The sequence below is a fragment of the Zootermopsis nevadensis genome, unplaced genomic scaffold (genome assembly GCF_977971745.1).
Source record: "Zootermopsis nevadensis isolate Lab colony 2312 unplaced genomic scaffold, Znev_1.0 Znev_ptg000091l, whole genome shotgun sequence".
Lineage (NCBI taxonomy): Eukaryota > Metazoa > Arthropoda > Insecta > Blattodea > Termopsidae > Zootermopsis > Zootermopsis nevadensis.
In genome coordinates this window covers 51473-72806 of record NW_028259222.1, presented here as the reverse complement: position 1 = coordinate 72806, position 21334 = coordinate 51473, and the positions used below count along the sequence as shown (strand labels likewise).

The window sequence follows — 21334 nt, the reverse complement described above, 5'->3', positions numbered from 1 at the left end:
TCAGTCCAAAATATTTTGTCTTCCCGTCTGATTTCTAAGAACCTGAAAATTAAAGTATACAAAACAATAATCTTGCCTGTTGTTTTGTATGGGTGCGAAACATGGTCTCTCACTCAGAGGGAGGAACACAGATTGCAGGTGTTTGAGAATCGGGTGTTGAGGAGGATATTTGGGCCTAAGAGGGAAGACGATGGGGCGTGGAGAAAACTGCACAATGACGAGCTTAAAAATCTGTACTGCTCCCCCAGTATTGTGAGGGTGATTAAGTCGAGAAGAGTGAGATGGGCGGGACATGTAGTGCGCATGGATGGGACAAGAGGTGTGCACCGGGTACTGGTTGGGAAACCTGAAGGGAAGAGACCGCTGGGGAGACCTAGACGTAGATGGGAGGATAATCTCAGGCGGGATCTATGGGAGATAGGAGTTGAAGGAAACTGGATTTTGTTGGCCCAGGACAGGGTCCGGTGGAGGGCTTTGGTTAACTCGGTGATGAACCTTCGGGTTCGGTAAGCCATCTAGTTAGTTAGTTAGTTATGGGTGTGTGTGTCCGTGTAAGGTGTGGATATTTTTGTAGGGGTGGATGTCTAGTTATGTGTGTAGGGTGTTCTACGGAGTGTAGTAAAATAGTAAAAATGTCTGCCGCAATCACATTGCGAAGAGACTGCTTCATAGTGTGGTGGCCAACACATCTTGGAAAGAGAGAGTTTGTCATGTTTGAAAGGCTCTAAGTTGCAGGTACTCTTGGCTTTGGCCGCAGCTTGTCACCAAAGATGTGATTCCCCTTCCTGGAAATAATATGGTATTTCCTTTTATCAGCTTCATTCTCAGTTCAAACTAATGCCACAGGAAGAATTTCAAAACGTCAGTCATTCTGAATCTGTTTGGAAGCAGATGGGGGGGGGGGGCTCTGCAGTTTCACTCATTTAGGAAATGCGGTGATGAAGATCTCTGGCATAGCTATACCGGACAGTTTTGATAATAGTGGATGTCGGTTCTCTGACCCAGGAGGACTTTAAAAGTGTGCTGACCACGCATTACTTAGTTTGTATTTTCTCTATGTAAATCTGTAAAGAGATGTCAAAGCGGGAGGTATTAAGTGTTGATTGCTGCATGTGCCAAAATGAAGTCTGACGAAGGTAAGTTCGTGTTCTTAAGTATGGTTACCAGGGGACTTGGTCATTGGGTGTGTTATAGATGCTCGTGAAGTAAAACCTGGTGGCAGAGGGGCTGTGTAGTGGCGACATATGCAATAATCGTTTATAGTGCTTCCTTCATTGAGCTGTAATTTACAAAATCCCACCTGTTTTCATAAATGATGGAAGATATTTAGGTTATGGAAATGTTTGGTAGTTTGTGTCTTATAGGTGATGTTGGTCGGACTTTTCAAATGACGCAGCTCGCGAGTCGTCTACGCCCTCCTGCAAATTTAGTTGTGAGAAATTATCGAGCAGGGAAAATGTCGCTGCTGAATTTGCGTGATGTCTTGAGTGTCAACATGAAATGTGACGAGGATAAGTTCGTGTTGGAAAGGACGTGGACGATTTCACTGAGTGATTTATAGGTAGACGTGCAGGTATTCAAGATTTGTGTCTGGTATCGATCTGAGCAGGGTGTCGAAGGTTGCTGGGTTCAGTAACAATCCGGTGACCGAGAGGTTATGTGATAAATGTGCGCTAGGATGTAGGTCATCCAGTGGCGAAATTTTGGTTATTTGTTTCATAGTCTCCCCCGCAGGTATTTCCACCTTGGCGTGGTGGGGGGGCTTGGGTGTCCCGATAATCCCGAGAGCTATGCCGGCGGTAGCTTTGCTACCGGTAGGGTCTCCCAAGCCGGACAGGTCAAGGGTAGGGACCAGACTAAGAGAAATACCCTGGTCCTCCAGGTTGGGGGTTGGATCGTAGGGCCAACACCCCTACATCTGTAAAAAAATTATATATGTTGAGAAGCCTCTATTGAAGCCTCGGATGAATGGGAAAAAGAATGTACGGCAACGACCTTGGCGACGGAATATGGCTTTCGAATTTGGTACTTGGAACGTCAGAACCCTTTATAAAACTGGAGCCCTACTATCAGTTATCTCACAAATACAAAAATATAATATATCAGTAACAGCTGTCCAAGAAACCAGGTGGCATGGGAGTGGAATTAGTGATGTTAAGAAGCACACTGTGCTATATAGTGGGAAGAATGAAGGTAGGCATGAATATGGAGTAGCATTTATCGTAGGACCAAGATTTAAAAATAACATTTTAGATTATCAAGCCATCAATGAGAGAATGTGTGTGATGAGACTTAAGATGAAATTCTACAATGTAGCAATGATTAACATATATGCCCCAACAGAAGAGACAGAGTCGAACCATAAACTGGAAAGGGTGTTAGATGCTTTACCATCGAATGATGTTAAAATAATTTTAGGCGACTTTAACGCCAAGATAGGAAAGGAAGAGGAATTTAGAAGCATCATTGGGAGGAACAGCTTACATGATATCTCCAATGATAATGGGAGAAGACTGATAGACTTTGCTGAGAGTAAGAATATGGTAGTAAGTTCAACACAGTTCGCACATAAGAACATACATAAGCAGACATGGAGGTCACCAAATGGTCAAGTGTTTAATCAAATAGATCATGTATTAATAGATAAGAGAAGAGCTTCGGGAATACAAGATGTGAGGTCATTTAGAGGGGCTGACGGAGATACAGATCACTACCTCGTTAGAGCAAGATACCTGTGTAAGATAACCAGGACACCTAGACAGAATTTGGAAAAAATTCCTAAAATTCCTAAAATAAAGGTGGTGGCTTTGGAAGAACAAGAAATTAAATTTAACTACCAACAATCCATTGTAAGAGAATTTGAAGACCGGAAAGATAAAATGGAGGAAGGAGTCGAGACTTGTTGGGAAGAGTTGAAAGCAGTGATTAAGAGAGCAACGGAAGAAAATATCGGATATGAGGAAAGGATACCAAGGAATGAATGGTATGATGATGAATGTGCAGCAAGTCTCGAGGAAAGGAATGTAGCGCGTAAAATATATCTGGGGCGCCCAACAAGAATTAAATACAAAGAGTATCAGGAGAAACGTAGAATAGCGAATCATATATGTAGACGGAAAAAAAGAGCAGTATACAATAAACGCTTGGAAGAAATGGAAAATAACTTCAAAGAGAACAACCTTAAACAAGCTTATAAAGAAGTGAACTATAATAGGAAAGGCTATGCCCCCAAAACAAACCTGATTAGAATTGGAGATGAAATTATTGGTACAACGGAAGGGATCCTGAATAAATGGAAGGAACATTTCCAACAGCTACTTAACACCGAGGCAAGTAAGGAAGAGACCGGAAGGAGCATCATTGAGGTAGAGGAAATGGAACTAGAGCCACCAGATAGACTGGATGTGTCCCTGGCCATAAAAGCCCAAAAAAGAGGTAAGGCCCCGAGCATAGATAATATACCAGCAGAGTTAATTAAATCGGGTGGAACAGCATTGGAAAACATAATATATACTCTCGTGAAGCAGATATGGCAAAGAGAGCAAATACCCGAAGAATGGAAAATCGGATTGATATGTCCAATATATAAAAAAGGGGACAGGTTGAATTGCCAGAACTATAGAGGTATAACCCTATTATGTACGGTCTATAAAATATTTACTTATTTACTGCGGAAAAGACTGGAGGAAGATTATAATAAAATTATAGGGGAATACCAATCAGGCTTCCGCGCTGGAAGGTCGACAATAGATCAAATCTATACTGTGAAAGGTATAGCTGAAAAATTTTGGGAATTTGATCTCAATCTCTATCATCTATTTATTGATTTTCGAACGGCATATGATAGCATAAGTAGAGAAGGACTATATAAAATCATGGCGGAACAAGGGATACATTCAAAGATGATACGACTGGTAAAAATGACTATGTCTGGCTCCAAGGCCCGGGTTAAGATCTGTGGCGGTATGACTGACCTATTTGAAGTTGGATCGGGACTTAAACAAGGGGATGGTCTAGCACCAATGCTCTTTAATCTTGCTCTGCACTGGGTTGTTAAACAAACCAAGGTGGATCTCAATAGCACATTATTGTATAAAAATGCCCAAATAGTAGGATATGCCGATGACCTCGATATAATGGGTCGAACGCTACCAGCATTAGAAGGAATATATAAGGATCTGGAATTAGGAGCTGCTAAAGTAGGGCTACATGTTAATGAAAGGAAGACTAAATGGATGATACAAAGTAGAGATAGACAAAGAATAACGATCAAGCCTAACATGACATTGGAGATATTCCAAGAAGTACAAGAATTTAAATATCTTGGAACAATCCTGACAAGTAATAATGATGAGTTGACTGAAGTACAAAGTAGAATAACAGCAGCAAATAAAATATATTTTGCGTTAAAAAGGATTATGAAATCTAATTGTGTACATAAAAGCAGTAAAATAAGGATACATAAGACCATCATCAGGAGTATCCTCTGCTATGCAAGTGAGCTCTGGACACTGACAAAGAAAACAGAAATGATGCTGGGCGCACTTGAGAGGAAGATTTTGAGAAGAATCTTTGGACCAGTTCAGGAAAACTCGAAGTGGAGGATACGCTACAATCATGAGCTATATAGACTATATAAAAGTGATGATATAGTAACTCACATTAAACTGAGAAGGTTGGAATGGGCTGGACATGTTTACAGGATGGAAGAGTATAGGATACCCAAAAAAATATTGGAAGGAACAATATATGGGAGAAGGCCAGTGGGAAGACCTAAAGGTAGATGGCTGGATGCAGTGACGACTGACTCCAGAAATCTCCTTGGAACAGCAGCTTGGAGAAGGATAGCGTTGGATAGAGAGGATTGGAGGAAGAAGATAGAGGAGGCTAGGGCTCGATTTTGGGCTGTTACGCCATAGTAGTAGTAGTAGTAATTTCATAGTGCTTCGTGCTAAGTTGATTGAGCTGTAGTTTATTGGGTGTGGTTGGTTTCGTAAATTATTTTAAGATTTTTGAGGTTATGGAAGTGTTTGGTAGTTGGTTTCTTATAGGCGACGTTGGTAGGCTAGTTTCTCCTTCATTTTCAGTACTTTAGTTCCTGCCATTATTAAGTGAGAAGATGTCACTAATGGTAGTCACAGAAGTAAGTTTCATATGCTTATAAGTTTACAATCTGTGGAGTGGTATTTCAGGCAGCATTTGGTTCGGCAGTGTCGTGTAGTGTTCGTTGACGGTCATGTACCTCAGAGGAATTGTCGGCAGATGAAAGGAGAGGTCGTCAGGGTGCGCACATAATGATCATCGAATATCCCTCGTGCTCCAGGCGGTGGCGGGATGTGTTCGCTGTTTCTCTGACGTTGGCGTCCCTGCGTACGAGAAAATGGCGCAGCTCTTGTGCTGGTATTGTTTCCTTCGGACGGTGTGATGGTAGGATGCATGCTCAGTCGAGTGCAGCTTCACTCTCTTATATTGCCAGAGCGTGCAAGTTTATTTGAACTGATGTTTGTCATCTTTCTCCTGTGTGAAGTAACTTGTATGTGGAAAGGATGCGGCCTTCAGACCAACTAGGGAGAATATGGCTGCACTGAACGTATGTAGCTTTACTGTCTACTTGTTAATTTAAGCAGTTCTTGATTTGGGAATTAGAATTTTTTAAATAATTTTCAAACCTGCAGAAATATTCTTTAACCCAGTATTAGGCCAATACAAGATGTGTTTTTAGACCTTCCTAAATATTTTCCTCCTGCTGGTTGGTCTTATCTTTTTCTCTGCTGTGGGCAATCTATCCAATCTCATTATTTCGACATCTTTCCAGTGTTGTATAAAATTTGTAATTCTTCATTGTGTGTTTTTGTGCATAAGAGACTTTATTGTGTTTGTCCATCTAGGTCTACTCTGTTTTCAAGGAAGACTGTGTTTTTTTAATTGGGCTGTTAGTCCCCATGGAAAAAGTTTCAATGAACCCCTGGGGGGTGGGGGGGGGGGGTTGCAGCTCCCTCTTAAGGAAACACTTCACTCATTTTTGTGTTATTTCCTGTCTCAAAATATTTTTACCTCCAGGGAGATTCTGTATATAAGCTGAGAGCGTGTGTTAAAGAATACAGAAGTGAGCTAAAATTCCCAGTTTCAGGGGATGAAGAGACAGTGGAATTTTTCGTGATGACAGCAGTGATCATAACCATCCTCCTCAAATGTCATTTCCACCATCGTATGAAAATGAAATGAGGTTAAAACAACAACTGGAAGATAAAAAAGCTGAAGTCGCTGAGTTGCGTGGAAAACTCACGCAACTTTGGGACCGTCTCCCTGAAGAATACAGGCACAGAGAAAACTTCCTCTCTACTCATGGAGACCACTCTTCTGCTACTTTGAAAGCTGTATGTGTAACTTCTGTTCTTTAAGAAAATAAAATGATGTTCTATACATGCCCCTGTAGCACATCTGGGTGAGGACAAAAGAAGCTACCTTAATGGAAGGCCTCTTTTGTTCAATTGCCTAGGAATGCTAGGACACTACACTACAGAAATTCCTTTGTATAGCATTTCCCTTAAGAGCTAAGCCCTATTGTTAAATCTTAAGGTAGGGCAATGTCTAATGGCACTACCTGTAATAACCAGGTTGACTGATGGCCTTTGAGACCCCTTTGTTACAAAATTTAGGCTTGGGTCTCAAAATTAGGGGATCCAATCAAAAGCAAGGATGTGCTGCAGGTACCCCTGGTTTTGGAGAGCTGAGGGTTTTTTAGTCCTGTGTGCAGATGCTTCTAGGCTCTTCCCTTTTGGACATCAAGTAATTCGGTGGCAAACTGCTCAGCCACAATTCGGCCTATATATTGGATATTGTACCAAATTCTATAACTACCAAAATTTATAAAAATTTGATAAAATATATTGGGACTGCATACATCGGCAAAGGCGAGGTGAAGAAGTGTACTTGGGTGATTTAGTAAGTTATATAGACAGTGTGAACATTTGTGTACAGTTTAATTCCAATTTATAACAATAAAGCTGGGCTTGTTAAAACCTACAACTGTGTCATAAGTCCGAGCGTCCGCTGCATCACCGTGAGTCCGGCTGTTACACTAACCTGAGTGTACAGACGGCGTGTTTTATCGGCTGGAGCTACCCTGAGCAACCATCTCTCGTGGACACAAGAGGTCCACTGGCGCCCAACAAAATAACCAAGAACAAATTAAAAAAGGGAGATCGGTTACAATATCTTCCCCTTTCTTCTTCCATTTATTCATTACATGTCTGTACGTCCTTTCCTCTGTGTTTCTTCTCCATCCCTGTTATTTTATCATTCTTACCTCTCATATTAGAAGCACTTCTAGAAGCTGCATAATGGTAGCAGCTCCTGTAAACTAGAATGTTTTGAGATCTAGCATCATTATGAAAAACTGTTAGGTGCCTCCGGGAGCACAAACAAAACAGTCATTAACTGTATCTTATTGTATATATTGATTGTTCTTGTGTTTGTATGAAGTAAGAGGTGTCCAACACTTAATACAGTTTTAACATTTTCATAATTACAGTTCAAGGATGAAGTAGAGAGATGCGAAGTACTGAAACGCCAGAACATCAAACGCTTCGTCGAGAAGATTCGAGAAGAGCTCAAACACTGGTTTGATAAGTGTTTGATTAGCGAAGAAGAGCGCGCGCAGTTTCGACCATATTCTTCCGAGTGTTTCACTGTAGATCTCTTGGAACTACATGAACTTGAAATCCAGAAGCTTCAGGCTCACTATGAGCAAAATAAGTAAGTGATTCGTGATCATCAAATTTTTGGAGTGAGCAAATAGTTGTAATGTATGACTTTTTATGCAGTTTGGAATTCAAGGTGTTAGCAATTCCAATAGGTACCGAATTCCTTGCATGAAGTATAGGAGAATATCAGTACGAACATTTAAAATTGTCACTTTTGCAGTAGGCTTTTATTTTTTTAATTTATAAAACTTACTGCTTTTGCTTTCAGTGAGATTTTTGAATTGGCTTACCAGCGCCAGAAACTTTGGGACAAAATGTTAGATTTAGAAAATAGAGAAAATGACCCGAACCGGCTATTCCATAACCGTGGAGGCCTGCTGCTAGTCGAAGAGAAAGAAAGGAAGGCAATCAAAAAGGTAATCTGATAAAGTGCCTCTTAAATAAATAAATACATTTTGTAATTTCTAATATCAGTTCTGAGTGAGGCCAATAATTTTGAAGTATAAATGTTGATTTAAAAAAAATGGTGGCTTGAAGTTCATAGACCTGGGGGTTTGAATCTGTACGTACACATCTGCCAGTGCATTTCTGAGATGTTAAACTTTTCCTCAGTTCGCTTCGCTTGCAAACACTTCCTTAGAATCCGTCACACTGTTGGTCGAGGAAGGTGGAGCACTTGTCTTTTTTCATGATCTACAAATGATCATTTATCAGTGGCAAGGTTTGGGGTTCCGTCAGAGAATTAAGTTGATATGTTGCTGAATTTTGGTCGTCTTCCCTCTCGTTAGGATTTGCCGAAGGTTGAAAAGGAGCTTATGAAGTATGTCAGCCTTTACGAGGAACAACACAATAAACCTCAAGATACATGGCCAACCAGTCTCAGATGTAATTAATAGTCGGTGGGCATTGCACAAAGAGCATAAAGAAGAAAAAAAGAACGCAAAGGTGAGTAACTGACTGACATCTAGATTTACTGATTGTTTTAATCTATTGAGATTATGAAACTGCTGCGATGGGCTGGTTCAGCTGCGTCCGGCAGACGATGCGGTGGATTCGACGATCAAGAACAGCCGATTGACGGCTGAACTCATCGTTGATGCCCAAGAATATGTGTCAGCTTAGAGTAGATGTTTTAATCATGGGAGTGATTCTGATTGTTGATTTGAAAGTACGGTTAGAAATGAAAAGTCACGTGGCTCAAGATAGGGCCCAGTGGTAAGGTTTTATGATGACGCTGATCTTTGGTGGGATGAATAACAGTGAGTTGCATGAAAATGACCCTGTGCCATGAAGTTGATTACATATAAAAATAATGTCTGTCATTTCTTTATTTTATTTTGCAGAAATTTGCAAGAGATGCTGTTTGATATTGAATCCAAAAATGGGATCTCAATTAAGAGCTCCTAAACGTAAGAATGCACCAGGAACTCCTCCTCTCGGTTCACATAAATTACGGAAGGTGGCCAGAATTGAAAGGACTGCTACCTTAGGGACCATCGCTCGTCCTATTCAGCAAACTGTGGTATGTTAATTTATTTATTTTTCCACCCCCCCCCCCTCCCCCAATGCTTGTTTTATTTCTGGTCATCACCTTTACTACTGTTTTCTAGGGACAGTACCTTTTCATTTCCTGGATCACATGTAGATGCTGTGAACACCAGATGCTAACCGTGGACTTATTAATTTGATTGCTAATGTGGAAAGTTGACTCATCTGAAACAAGCACTTTGCACACGTAGGCGTAACTCATCTCTGTCGATGCAGTCGAGAATCAAAGCTGCTTAAGGTTATATGTGTGTAAATGCAGGAACTTGTGAATAATCTTATGTACTGCTTTTTTGATGTGGTGGGTTTGTGTGATGCTGTCAAGGCAGATGTAGGCCAACTTTGTTGTTACACTTCATGAAGAGCAGGGTTTATTTAAATTTTTTTGTTGATTTGCATCCAGTACATCATCTGTGAGACAGATGGTGACAAACTTTTTGAGTTTCTCAGAGAGTGCTGCCATCTGGATAATGGAAGCGCCTGCTGATAACCGTTCGACATAACGCAAGACGTTACTAAATATATCAGACTTAAAAATTGCATGTCGTATATTTTCGGAACATTTGCAGCTGAGAACAATCCACCTCATACAGATTATTAAAATAAAAAATTGTTTGAGGTTGAGTTCTAGCACAATTCTGGTGATACAAAATGTGTGATATTTTCTTGAAGCAGGTATTCTAATCACCAGATATCTTGCAGTCACCGTGAATAATACAAAAAATAAATGTGTAATAAACAGATTCAAACACTACAAAGATTTCTTCTAGTCTTGAGACATGTGTTCTGTCTTTGATATCCTTAAAACCTCAAAATGTAAATGTTTTTTCTGCATTCATGTAATGAAGTACTTATACTTTTGTGACATTCAGATCAGAATATTTTTTAAAACTGAATAATTTGGCACACATTGTACTGTGTTACTGTTTATTTTTTAGGTTCCTAGGATTATTTTTGCTCGAGTAGGAACAAATAATGATACAGAAGCTTCGAATATGACGACGTATACAGACTTCCAGGTTTGTGGTAAATGATTATTTGGGAAATCAGTGTCTTTATTCGCTTGGCACAGAATGTATAAACCTGCCTGTTCTGTCTGACCTGTTGGCACCAGTGTTTCTGCTTTCAGAATAATCTACTGCCAACTTCTGATGGTGCCACTGCTTGTACTTCTGATGCTCTTGCATGTGGTTAGTTTATAATTTCAGATACTATTCCTGTTTACTGGTGGCAGATAGAAATAATGGTTGTACAGTGAAACGTCTATCCATCGTTCCCGGATGCATCGTCCGTTTTGTTCGGTCCCGGATACACCCCATATAAAATAATGTTACGCTTTCCTGCTTCTATCGTTCCTCGAACTATCGTTTTATCGCATCGATCGTTCAAAAATTTTAGTCCCGGCCCACAATTTTCCCGCAATGATCGTTTCTGAGAAATTAAAATGCTGGGTTTTGAGATAAATTAATACCGAAAGACGCACAATGTTTTTGGAATACACAGTAGCGGTAACCTGTTATGTCGCCCAACCATTCTTTTGGAATGAGGGGTGATAGTTGGAGTGAATGGCGGTGCCCATTGTCAGATATTTTACGAATTTAATTAGGGTGCACTCATATTTCGTTCCAGCGACGCCAGATGGCATGTGCAGTGTGAATTTCTTCACAAATGCTTTTATTACAAGTACAAAGGAAAGGCGGGCGGCACTTTTCATTCTTCTGGTTCATCTCGTTTCCAGCGGTTCAGGGTCTTCTACAGCTACGTTTCGTTGAGTTCGGCAGTAACAGTATTTCCATTCTTCCTGTTATTGTCCGCGAAGGGGGTGGGAGTGGTGAGGAAGAGGAAGACGACGAATGCGAGCCCAAAGCTGTGCCGAGTTTTGCCGAAGCATTGGCAAAAGTGAAGTCGTTCTTTTATGCGCGTAATATTAGTGAACGTGATGAGGAAAACATTTTGAACGTGGAAAGGGCTCTGTTTGGCCTAAAACGTGAAGTTTCGACAAACCAGTTGTCCATCAAAGACTTTTTTGGTAAAAAGAAGTAACTTTGAAAGAGAAACGTTCAGTTTTTTAAATTTTTTTAATGCTTTCCTGCATCTATCGTTTTCCCGTATTCATCGTTTTTATTTCCCACCCCCACCGAAAACGATGCATCGAGGTTTCACTGTAGGTGTAGCAGTTTATCTGTAATTGTGGGTGAATATGCTATATGGGGTGAAATGAACAGAACTAGTTTCTTTAAATAATTGGAGGTCCATAGACAGTTTTTAAAAATTCTCACTGTATGCAATTTTTACATAAAATTTATACGGTGTGGAGAGTTCATATCATGGTCTTTTTTTGACTCCTTGTAATCTTGAAGGTGATTACCGATGTTTTATGAGGAACGTAGCGTCTGTCTTTATTCTTGTCGTTAACTGCGATTTCAACCTGTGTTTGCTGTGTCGTTAGTGATAATTATATGATGATATAAATAAGTGTCTCTACTTTGTTCAGTTCTTACAATGTGTGTAATACTTAACCTCTATTGGCTGTCCTTCACATCCTACGCACGGTCCAACTGTCTGTGTATTGCAGTAGCATACTTATAAACAGTTTAACTTTGGATTAAGGTCTGGTTGGTAGCTGTGTAGAATGAAGGTTTAAATCCCATGTGATAAAGGCTGACGAGCATTTCTCTACAAATATTGGTGATTGTTTTAAAATGTATGTCAATTAGTATAAAATTGTTTTATGTCACAGATCCCCCTGAAACATTATTTTTTTGGTAATAGAGTCTAATGTTTCTGTATTTCTAACAGCAGAGCCCAATGATGATAATACTGAGCAGTTTCATCCCTTTCCCCATCTTGATAACCTAGATCTTGTTAGAAGTACAAACATCAGGTTCTTTGCAAGAAAAATAATTATAATGAGGCATGTTATTACATTATTAAGTAGGAGTTTGGTGTACTGTGAATATTGATGCTACTAATACTAAGTTTGCTTACATAATGTCCTTGCCGCCTTTTGCTAGTATGCTCATATTGTAGGTGTAGATGTATTAAATTGAATGATACTTGTTATAGGAACATCTGGAACATGCAGAAGCTCCATGGTCGCAGGTCACTGCCTCCGTGAGCGTAACACCCCTGCTAGAACCCTGTCTAAAATACCTTCAAAGATTTTACTGCCACGTAGCACGAAGAAGATGTCACAGGCACGAGTAACACTCCTGAAACCTCTGTGGAAAAATGTTGCAGCTCAGGGGTCTTCATCAAGACTGCAAACTTCCTGGGGCACACCGAAAACCCCAATGAATCAAAGAGGCACAGCAGTAACGTGCCATTTAACGACTCGTAGATGACAGCTCCCGATAATTATGTGATTTGTGGTGTGAATGTCTTGTACAAATAGTTCCCTGTTAATATATTGTATATTTGTTGCTTCCTCTTTAGGGTAACTTGCTAAGACTACGGAAATACTGTCTGTGAAATTGAGTAGATGTCATTTGAAATTAGTTGTGTTCTGTGGTGGTATGATGTTTGTCGGTATAGGAATATTTTATGTGAAGTGCAGTAATGCATATATTTAATTTAAAGTATTGTAAATTTTGACCTCAGCGGTATGTAACTTTGTTCACACACTGGAAATACTGCGTATTCTTCCTGACCATTTTTTTTAACATTTTTGTAAGATTCCTGGACAGTAATATTTTTAAACTTCATAGTGTGTTGTCCTTACTAACATTAATTGTGCTGGCTTTTGTTGTTTTTAATTCTTATATGGAGAGTATATTACTTGTTACAACTTTGTACAACAGAACGTTCTCCTCAATTAATTAACTATGAAAGACTGCTGGTTGAGATGTTATTTAATGACTTTGTGTTTTTAATTGTCCGTTTTAATATGTTAAGTACTTGTATGATATAGATTAGTTTTATACTGTTGAACTTGCTGCAAAGTGCAATTATTTTTAACATTATTATATATAACTATATGTCATCAGTATTGAATTTGATAATAAACAATTAGTATTCTATAAGTCTCCTTACTCAACATTAAGGTGTACTGTTTGTTTGTTTGTCGTCAGTGTTCCGACTGGTTTGATGCGGTCCTCCATTTTCGCCTATCTTGCGCCAATCTCTTCATTTCCACACATTTTTTGCAGCTCACATCCTCAAAAATCTGCGTCACATATTCCAATCTTTGTCTCCCCCTACGATTCTTCCCTTCAACTGTTCCTTCCATTACCAAATTAACCAATCCTGGGTGCCTCAGAATGTGTCCTATCTCTTCTTCTCGTAAGATTTTTCCATATTCTTCCTTCACCTATCCTCATTTTGTACTTTATCAGTTCACTTAATTTTCAACATCCTTCTATAGCACCACAGTTCAAATGCTTCAGGTGAATTTAAAAAAAAACTGTTTTCATTGCCATAATTCTTATTGGTTATTAAATATGTGTATATAGTGACTTTAAAAAATGTGTTGTGTATATTTTGGTGGTGACTATGTACAAAATTCATGTTTTCTAGACAATATAAACAATATCAATACAAATACCTACCATACTACGCGGCGCAACAACCCAGAAGACGAATCTCCGTACTAGCTGCTGTGAAAACCTCAAATTCTACAATATCTGCTTGTGATTCACAGCTGTAAGTTGCTACGTTAGGCATATGTAAAGTATTACAGTCAAAGCTATTTATTCCAAGAATTATCTTCATTTTGATATACTTTGGGCAATGTATTTCTCACGTGGATTATTTGTCAGCTTTCAGTTTATTTTTTGAGAGTGTTTTATTTATTTCTTGTGAGAGGTTGAGATATTGGTTGAGTCTTCGTTGTCGTGGTTTTGAACTTGTAAATGTGTGCCCATGTTTGATTCTTTATATCTCCTTATCATTGTTCATTTACATCCAGTGTACATAAGATGGGATCGCCAATGGGTGTAATGACACTAAGAGCCTCCCCTTTTAACTTCAGAAAGGGCGATACTGTTAAAATATCGTGGGAGGGTGTTATTTTCTTTACATTTTATCGATCTAAGTTGGTTTTCTTGGCGATCGTCGGTTGGGTGTGTTTGACTTATAATCTGTGTTTGTGTTTCATGTACGCCAGTGCATCGGACAGGTACCAGTGGACGCGGACTGTTCTGGAGGGTCTCCAGGGGAATGGCTCTTTGTGCTGTCCTAGATGTTCTGTGTCGAAGAGCGGTATGTAATAATATTGCGTCGCACTGCGCTGGTGGCTGTATACCTGTACTTTACCTAGATGTAATTGTGCACCACGCTTCTGTCTTCTACAGATAACAGCTGACTGGGTTAATCTTCCGAATGATTCCCACAAGCATGGCTGTTGCAATCGGTGCCTGATGCAGGACTGACTGCCGTACCTTATGTAGGTGAAGCGTTGCACAAACAAGCCACTTCCCACAAGGAAATCTTTGTTGAATGCCGAGGTCTGACGCCTACTTCCCGTGTTTGTTGATACTGCAAGCCATTTGCTTGAATAGTCGCAGTTATGCTTATAGAAGTGAAGTGTTTCAATTCAATCATCAACACTAAGTGTTCCATAGATATAAGTAAAAAACAATAATGTCGCTTCACACTGCTAGTTTTAATATTATTGTGTCATGTCTTAGAGATTTTGGGGTACCTTAATGACAGATGTGACAACACGGGAACAGTTTTTCTACCAAACTGCAAGCACCACGATCATATCAACAAGGAAGAGGCAGAGAAATTGCTCGCAGCTCTGACAAGGTAAATATACATGAACATGCCACATCTGATGTGTGGGCTGTTGTTCTTGTGGCGACTAAATTCAGTTAAGCCTTGTTGGGCGATCAGCTGCGTCAGGTAGCCGTAACAAACCAGCATCTTAAGCAACTGTTAGTAAACATTAAATGTGTTAAATAAATGCGCTCCTAGAGCACAGCATTACTTGTTTTAATTTCATTAACTAATTCTTGCTAACAATGCAGTGTGACAGAATGTTTATTAGAACTTTTTTGATTAATTTCGTGAGTAGAAAACGATTCTTATATTTATTGCATGTATTGAAGAATCACCTTGTATTTATTTGTGTATATGTTTTTTCAGAAACCAGAGGCTGTATGAAGTTCAACATCTCTATGATGTACAGAATTATGAAGAACTGGTAAAAATTCATCAGGAAACTTTTCACTACTCGCAACAAATGCAGCTTCCATCAGCTTTAAGCTGTAACGCCGCTTGTCCTGATCGGGCTACTCAGCTTGCTATGTTAATGGATGGTCTGTGGCAACTCAGGAGGTACCAGGTACTTGTACCTGTGCTCTTAATTTAGACTTTTCTTACTTGGAGATTGGTTGAGGATCCACTCAGACTTCAGGTGGAACAGCTGACCTTGTATTTCGATTACAGTATTTGTTCCTATAGAACAATTTTTTTTCTCACTTCAGTCTTCTTGTAATAGGCCTATGTGGTGAAGACCTGATTTAGTGAATATTTTTTCTGGTCCTGCCTGAAGCCAACTATAAGCATTAGTGGTTTCCCCATATCTTGGTGTGTGGGCTTACATAGAAAAATATGTATAAAGAGAATGCAAGTGGGCAAAAGAGTTTGGAATGCTGCGAGTCAAAAGACGCACTTCATGCTGATGAAATCTGCATCTTATTCGGCCTTCTTCCTTGGTAAACACTTCTGTTAGGGGAGGACCGTGCCGTAGCAGGAATATCGTCAACGAAGGGAAAGCTGCCGCGTGAAAATTAATGGGGAAATGTGCCAGGTCACGACGTTTGAAGAATATGGCGCCCGCTTATCGTTACAGTGGCAGTGCTAAATTGATAAGAGCTTAAAATGTTCAGAAAACACAGGTGTGTACTTCACACTTCAATTCAAGATAGCTTTTCAGTTTGTAATTTGGACAATGTGGAAACCGGCCATCTTCCGTCTGAGTAAATATGGCACTGGTGTGTGTGTGTGCTGTTCCATAGGACTGTTTCTACTGGGGAGAGGAGTGCTGTAATGAAGCACTACACAAATACTTAAATTCTGAAGACAAGGAACAGAGCAAGTGGGCTTCCACTGTTGAGAAACTCCTTTCTGGTCTGGAATCCTGTGTGAAGAAGGCTGGTCCGTCAGTTGGTAAGTGTTGATTGAAAAAGAGCATAACACAGTGGCATTGTGGGTTTGAAGTGCTGTCTGCTCGTAGGTGGCATTTCTTGTACATAAATATACGAGACTCATCTTATCTGAGCTTCCTTACAAAACTCTTCCGACAGAGTGCACCTGCATGGGAAGAAAGATGACGCACGCTTTGTGTTTATGTCGTATGTGATTAGTTGTTTTAGAAATTAATTTCATAGCACTGATTATGTTTTTATATTTAATTTTGTGGAAGGTGTCATTAATTGCTTGTGCAAGGTGTGCACAGTAAGTGTTGTGTACGAGGTATGAAATGGCCCTGACCAAGCAGCGCGTTATCATACCCTTGGCTTCATATCTCTTCTGGCACTTGGCTGGTCTTCAAATAAAGATCATTTATACGCGGTTATCAGTCTCTCGGCTCGTCAATTTCCGATCTTTATGGGACCCTAAGGATTATTTCAGTGTTTAAAAGAGGCTGCCACTGGTCCCAGTCCTGAGCCAGATGAACCCACTCTGTTTCCTTCAGTTTTACTTTGAAATTATCCTCCCTTCTATGCCTAGGTCTTGTGAGTGGTCTCTTTCCTTCAGATTTTCCAACCAAAATGTTGTATGAAGTGCTTTTCTTCCTCACGCATACCATGTGGTGTTGCAGTCGATAATATTCCAAATGGCAGATTGGCCCGCCTGGTCCAAAATTTGACCCACATAGTGTGTCACCAACTGGATGCCCCAGAAACAGCTGTGGAGATGCCAGTAGAATCTATCTGTCCGTGGATTCTGCTCCAACAGATCCTGCAACAGTGAGTATTGCACGGAGCGTCTTTCTTTATGTAATAAATTTTGAACTTTAGCATCTAAATTTCTTGGACAAAGGTTCCATACTGATATGTTACATATTGCATTTGCTGGAGCCTCAATCACTCATGAATATTCCAGTTGGAATGCTGCCCTGTGTTTCAGAACTTATTATTGTCTGGCTCGGCATAAAACCTATGGAAGTTATGTAACAATCACGCTCGCTATCTTTCCCTAAGAGCAGTGAGAATTTCATAACTGTTTTTAATTACCACCTGAAGCAAGTCGTATTATTCAGCCCCTTGAAGAAAAGTTTTCTTTAAACATCAAAAGCCTTTAGAAACAATCTAAACAGAAGAAGTTGACAAATGGTCTGTCACTTCTCATTATGTTTCTGTACTTATTTTGCATGAAACCAACTGACTGTGTAAACTGTGGTTTTACTGTCTGCTGCTGACACGTGACAAGCGTTTTCTTGTGACAGGAGGAAGGAGGAGGGAGGGAAGTCGTCTTCCGGCTCGGACGAGGAGCAGGAGATTCATGAAAGTGAGGATTTGCCGGGCCACATCTCGGTTCTCTTTACTGCCCATGACTTTCTTGGGAGGTAAGATGTCGGCCCTAAACGAGACCCAGTGGTAATTCCTGAACTGCTGTGTCAGTGGTGGAGATTGATAAAATCTTGAAATGAACAAATTCCAGAACTGATCTTTTCATTATGTTTCCTTGAATCCTTGTTTGTTTCCTTATAAATTTGATCCATGTAATGCAATCCGTAACACTGATCGGGGAAAAGAGCAGCGATGTGAATGTGGTTGAGCGTAATACATTTACACGGGTGGCGTAAAGAGTAAAATTTTACTTGAAATAAAATAAAGCATTTGTTGTTTTAGTCCCGGAGCAGTTTTTACCATTCTTTGTTGTAATAGACTTCTGCTGCGTGTAACTTCCTTCTTGTCGTGCAGGAGGTCTTGGTGCTGCGGCAGTGAAGGGGCACTCCTCTTACACACGTTGGATGTGGTAATTCCAAGGCTGAGAGATGAGAAGTTAGCTTCTGTTAGGGACAGACTAAATCAAGGCCTGGAACAGGTGTTCTTTTGCTTGTATGCACATCCGAATAAGAAAACCAAGGTAAAATGTTTTCTCTAACAGATTCAACTACTTGCGATAATTTTGTTGGTTCTGTTTATCAGCTCATCAAGGCCGTGTTTTAGTCACGTGTCTCTTTAGTTGACTGGATTGTTCACTGTATAGTTTATTCATTTTTGTTTATTTGCATCGTCCAGAATTATGTTCAGAGTAGATTCATCATGTGATTTTAGGTGTCAGGACACTGAACCTACAGTGCACTTGCAGCTCCCTGCACAGTACAGAACAAGGAACAGTCCATTGCGTAGAACAGCCACTTGCATGAGTGAAGAAAGAACTCTGATAGTCACTTGTTTATAAAGTCACCAGGGAAAGGTACCTACTAACCTAACGTAATTAGGATACGACAGATATTAGAACTGTGTTTGAATCATGAAAAAGTTTGTACTCTCAAGGGGCTCCACAATGTTGACTTACCTGCTTCTGCCCCATCTATATCGGCTACTGCGAGCACGTACAGAACTGATATGAATTTGTGTTGCTTTCAGCACATCTGGTGGAAAAAGTGATGGCATATATCGATGGGACGAGCCCGTCTTTTCCCGTGTTGGGAGATGCTCGTAGTCAGTTGCCTCGCTCCATGTCAGCGATCTTCTACCTCTTGGCTGACTAGTATTTCAAAGTTAATGAATGGGTAAGTAGTTGATAAGATATGTGAATTGTGCTTCCTTTAATCTTAATTTCTTTGGATTCTCTTTTTGAATATTCTACCTTCCTTAATGCCCTCGCTTCACTTCTGTACTGTAACACCAAGACAGACATTTCATTACAAAACTTTGTTAGCATTTCTTCCTTGATTTTGTCTTCAGTGTCCTTGTAAGTATGAAGCTAGTAATTTAGTCCTGTCAGTAACTGTTTCAGGTCGTGTGGGGTAATTCCTGTAAAACCCATATCTTACTTTTCTGTACTGAAATTTTAAAATTGTGCACATGCACATGAAATGTTCAACTCGAACACGAACCTTTGAAGTTCCTCTCCAGAATTATTAATGGACATACATAAGTGTTTGTGGAAGAGTCCTTAGTGTTATGGGTGCAAATATCTGAATGATTTTGACACCGATTATTGCCGTGCAGTGTGGAAACAGTGAACACAAGTATATATTTATTTTCACAGTCTATACACAAACGTTGTAATTAAATGATGTTGTTAAAATTATATAATATTAAAACATTATGTAGTATAAAATATTATATTTTGGCGCTTTTTATCGTAAATACGATTTTACATTATTTAGCGCTTTTTTACGACATGTTTCGAATTTACAAGAAATAACCCAAAGGAAGCAAACAAAATTTCAATGGTTGCAGAACCCAAACAAAACAAATGCGGATAATCTATGTAACGTGAGACGTGAGGCTAGTAGAACCTTTAGGACTAAGAAAAGGGAATACCTGAAGGGCAAAATTGCTGAACTTGAGACAAATAATAAGGAAAAAAACATCAGAGACCTGTACAGAGGCATTAATAACTTTAAGAAAGGATATCAACCCCAGACCAATTTGGTAAAGGATGATAGTGGCTATTTGCTTGCAGATCCAATAAAAATTGTGAATAGGTGGAAAAATCTCTTTAGCGAGCTCTCAAATGTTCATGATACTGGTGGTATTAGACAGATTAAAATGCATACAGCTGAACTGTTGGTGCCAGAACCTAGCTTAGATGAAGTGGAACTAGCCATTGGGAAGTTGAAAAGTTATAAATCTCCAGGAATTGATCAGATTCCAGCAGAATTAATTAAAGCAGGTGGCAAAGGGTTGCATATGAGGATCCATAAGCTTATTCAGTTAATTTGGGATAAGCAAGAGATGCCACAACAGTGGAAGGAATCCATAATTATTCCTGTTCATAAGAAGGGGGACAAGACTGAGTGTGGTAATTACCGAGGAATATCGCTGCTATCAACCTCATACAAAATTCTATCAAACATTCTTTTGGCAAGATTAATTCCATGTGCGAATGAAATTATTGGGGATCATCAGTGTGGGTTCAGACGAAACAGATCAACGATTGATCAGATCTTTTGCATTCATCAGATACTAGAGAAAAAATGGGAGTTCGGTGGGACCGTACATCAGTTATTTATAGATTTCAAAAAAGCCTATGACTCTGTGAAGAGAGAAGTGCTATATAATATTCTTATTGAATTTGGTATACCAAAGAAGCTAGTGGGTCTAATAAAAATGTGCTTAAATGAAACCTGTAGCAAAATTCGAGTAGGTAAATATGTATCTGAGACATTCCTCATCAAGAACGGTCTAAAACAAGGAGATGCTTTGTCTCCCTTGCTCTTTAACTTTGTGCTAGAATACGCCATCAGGAAAGTCCAAGGTAGGCAGGAGGGTTTGCAATTGAACGGGACACATCAGCTATTGGCATATGCTGATGATGTTAATTTATTGGGGGACGATATAAATACAATAAAGAGGAACGCAGAAGTTTTACTAGAGGCTAGTAGACAGGTGGGGCTAGAAGTAAATTCAGAAAAAACTAAGTACATGTTAGTATCTCGTCATCAGAAGACAGGCGGGCAAAATTATCTTAGGGTGGCTAATAAATCCTTTGAAAGGGTTACAAAGTTCAAATATCTGGGAACAACAATAACAAATCAAAATGACACTCGTGAGGAAGTTAGGAGGAGACTAAATTCCGGAAATGCTTGCTACTTCTTAGTTCAAAATATTTTGTCTTCAAATCTGATTTCTAAGAACCTGAAAATTAAAGTATACAAAACAATAATCTTGCCTGTTGTTTTGTATGGGTGCGAAACATGGTCTCTCACTCAGAGGGAGGAACACAGATTGCAGGTGTTTGAGAATCGGGTGTTGAGGAGATTGGAGATAGCTGTCATCATATTTATGTTCTTTTTGTTGGTCTTGCTTAGTTGAAGCATTTGTAGGTCCATCTTGTTTTATGTTTTTCTTTTTCTTAAAATTTCTCATTTTGATTCAATGATCTATTATACGGTTTCAAGAAAACAAAAATGGCAGATACAGTATTTATTGATACTTAGTTTTTATATTACT

At 39.5% G+C, this 21334-nt stretch overlaps 3 protein-coding genes across 6 annotated transcripts in view; all 3 read left to right on the top strand.

Moving 5' to 3' along the window:
* The first annotated feature begins 8511 nt into the window (after positions 1 to 8511).
* LOC147870856 (uncharacterized) lies at positions 8512 to 13273 on the top strand. Of its 2 annotated transcripts, XM_087341795.1 has the most exons (5): positions 8512 to 8651; positions 9050 to 9228; positions 10190 to 10270; positions 10381 to 10441; positions 12318 to 13273. In XM_087341795.1, exons 2-5 carry the CDS (start codon positions 9088 to 9090, stop codon positions 12593 to 12595), a joined length of 561 nt encoding a protein of 186 aa, XP_087197921.1. In that variant the 5' UTR covers positions 8512 to 8651; positions 9050 to 9087; the 3' UTR covers positions 12596 to 13273. The 2 variants fall into 2 exon arrangements, with proteins under 2 accessions (XP_087197921.1, XP_087197922.1); XM_087341796.1 differs by lacking the exon at positions 10190 to 10270.
* Positions 13274 to 13428: 155 nt separating this feature from the next.
* Positions 13429 to 18614, top strand: LOC147870855 (calcineurin-binding protein cabin-1-like). Of its 3 annotated transcripts, XM_087341801.1 has the most exons (4): positions 13429 to 17167; positions 17647 to 17766; positions 18125 to 18290; positions 18482 to 18614. In XM_087341801.1, the coding sequence occupies exons 1-4, from the start codon at positions 16977 to 16979 to the stop codon at positions 18494 to 18496; spliced, it is 492 nt and encodes a 163-aa protein (XP_087197927.1). In that variant the 5' UTR covers positions 13429 to 16976; the 3' UTR covers positions 18497 to 18614. The 3 variants fall into 3 exon arrangements, with proteins under 3 accessions (XP_087197927.1, XP_087197926.1, XP_087197925.1); XM_087341800.1 differs by having other exon boundaries at positions 17650 to 17766; positions 18125 to 18585; XM_087341799.1 differs by having other exon boundaries at positions 18125 to 18585.
* A 159-nt stretch (positions 18615 to 18773) lies between these two features.
* LOC147870851 (peroxisomal multifunctional enzyme type 2-like) overlaps positions 18774 to 21334 on the top strand; it is a 40416-nt gene continuing 37855 nt past the window's right edge. The window contains exon 1 of the mRNA XM_087341793.1: positions 18774 to 18942. Within this exon, the coding sequence (XP_087197919.1) occupies positions 18939 to 18942 (4 nt within the window). The 5' untranslated portion in view covers positions 18774 to 18938. The remainder of the gene's footprint in view (positions 18943 to 21334) is intronic.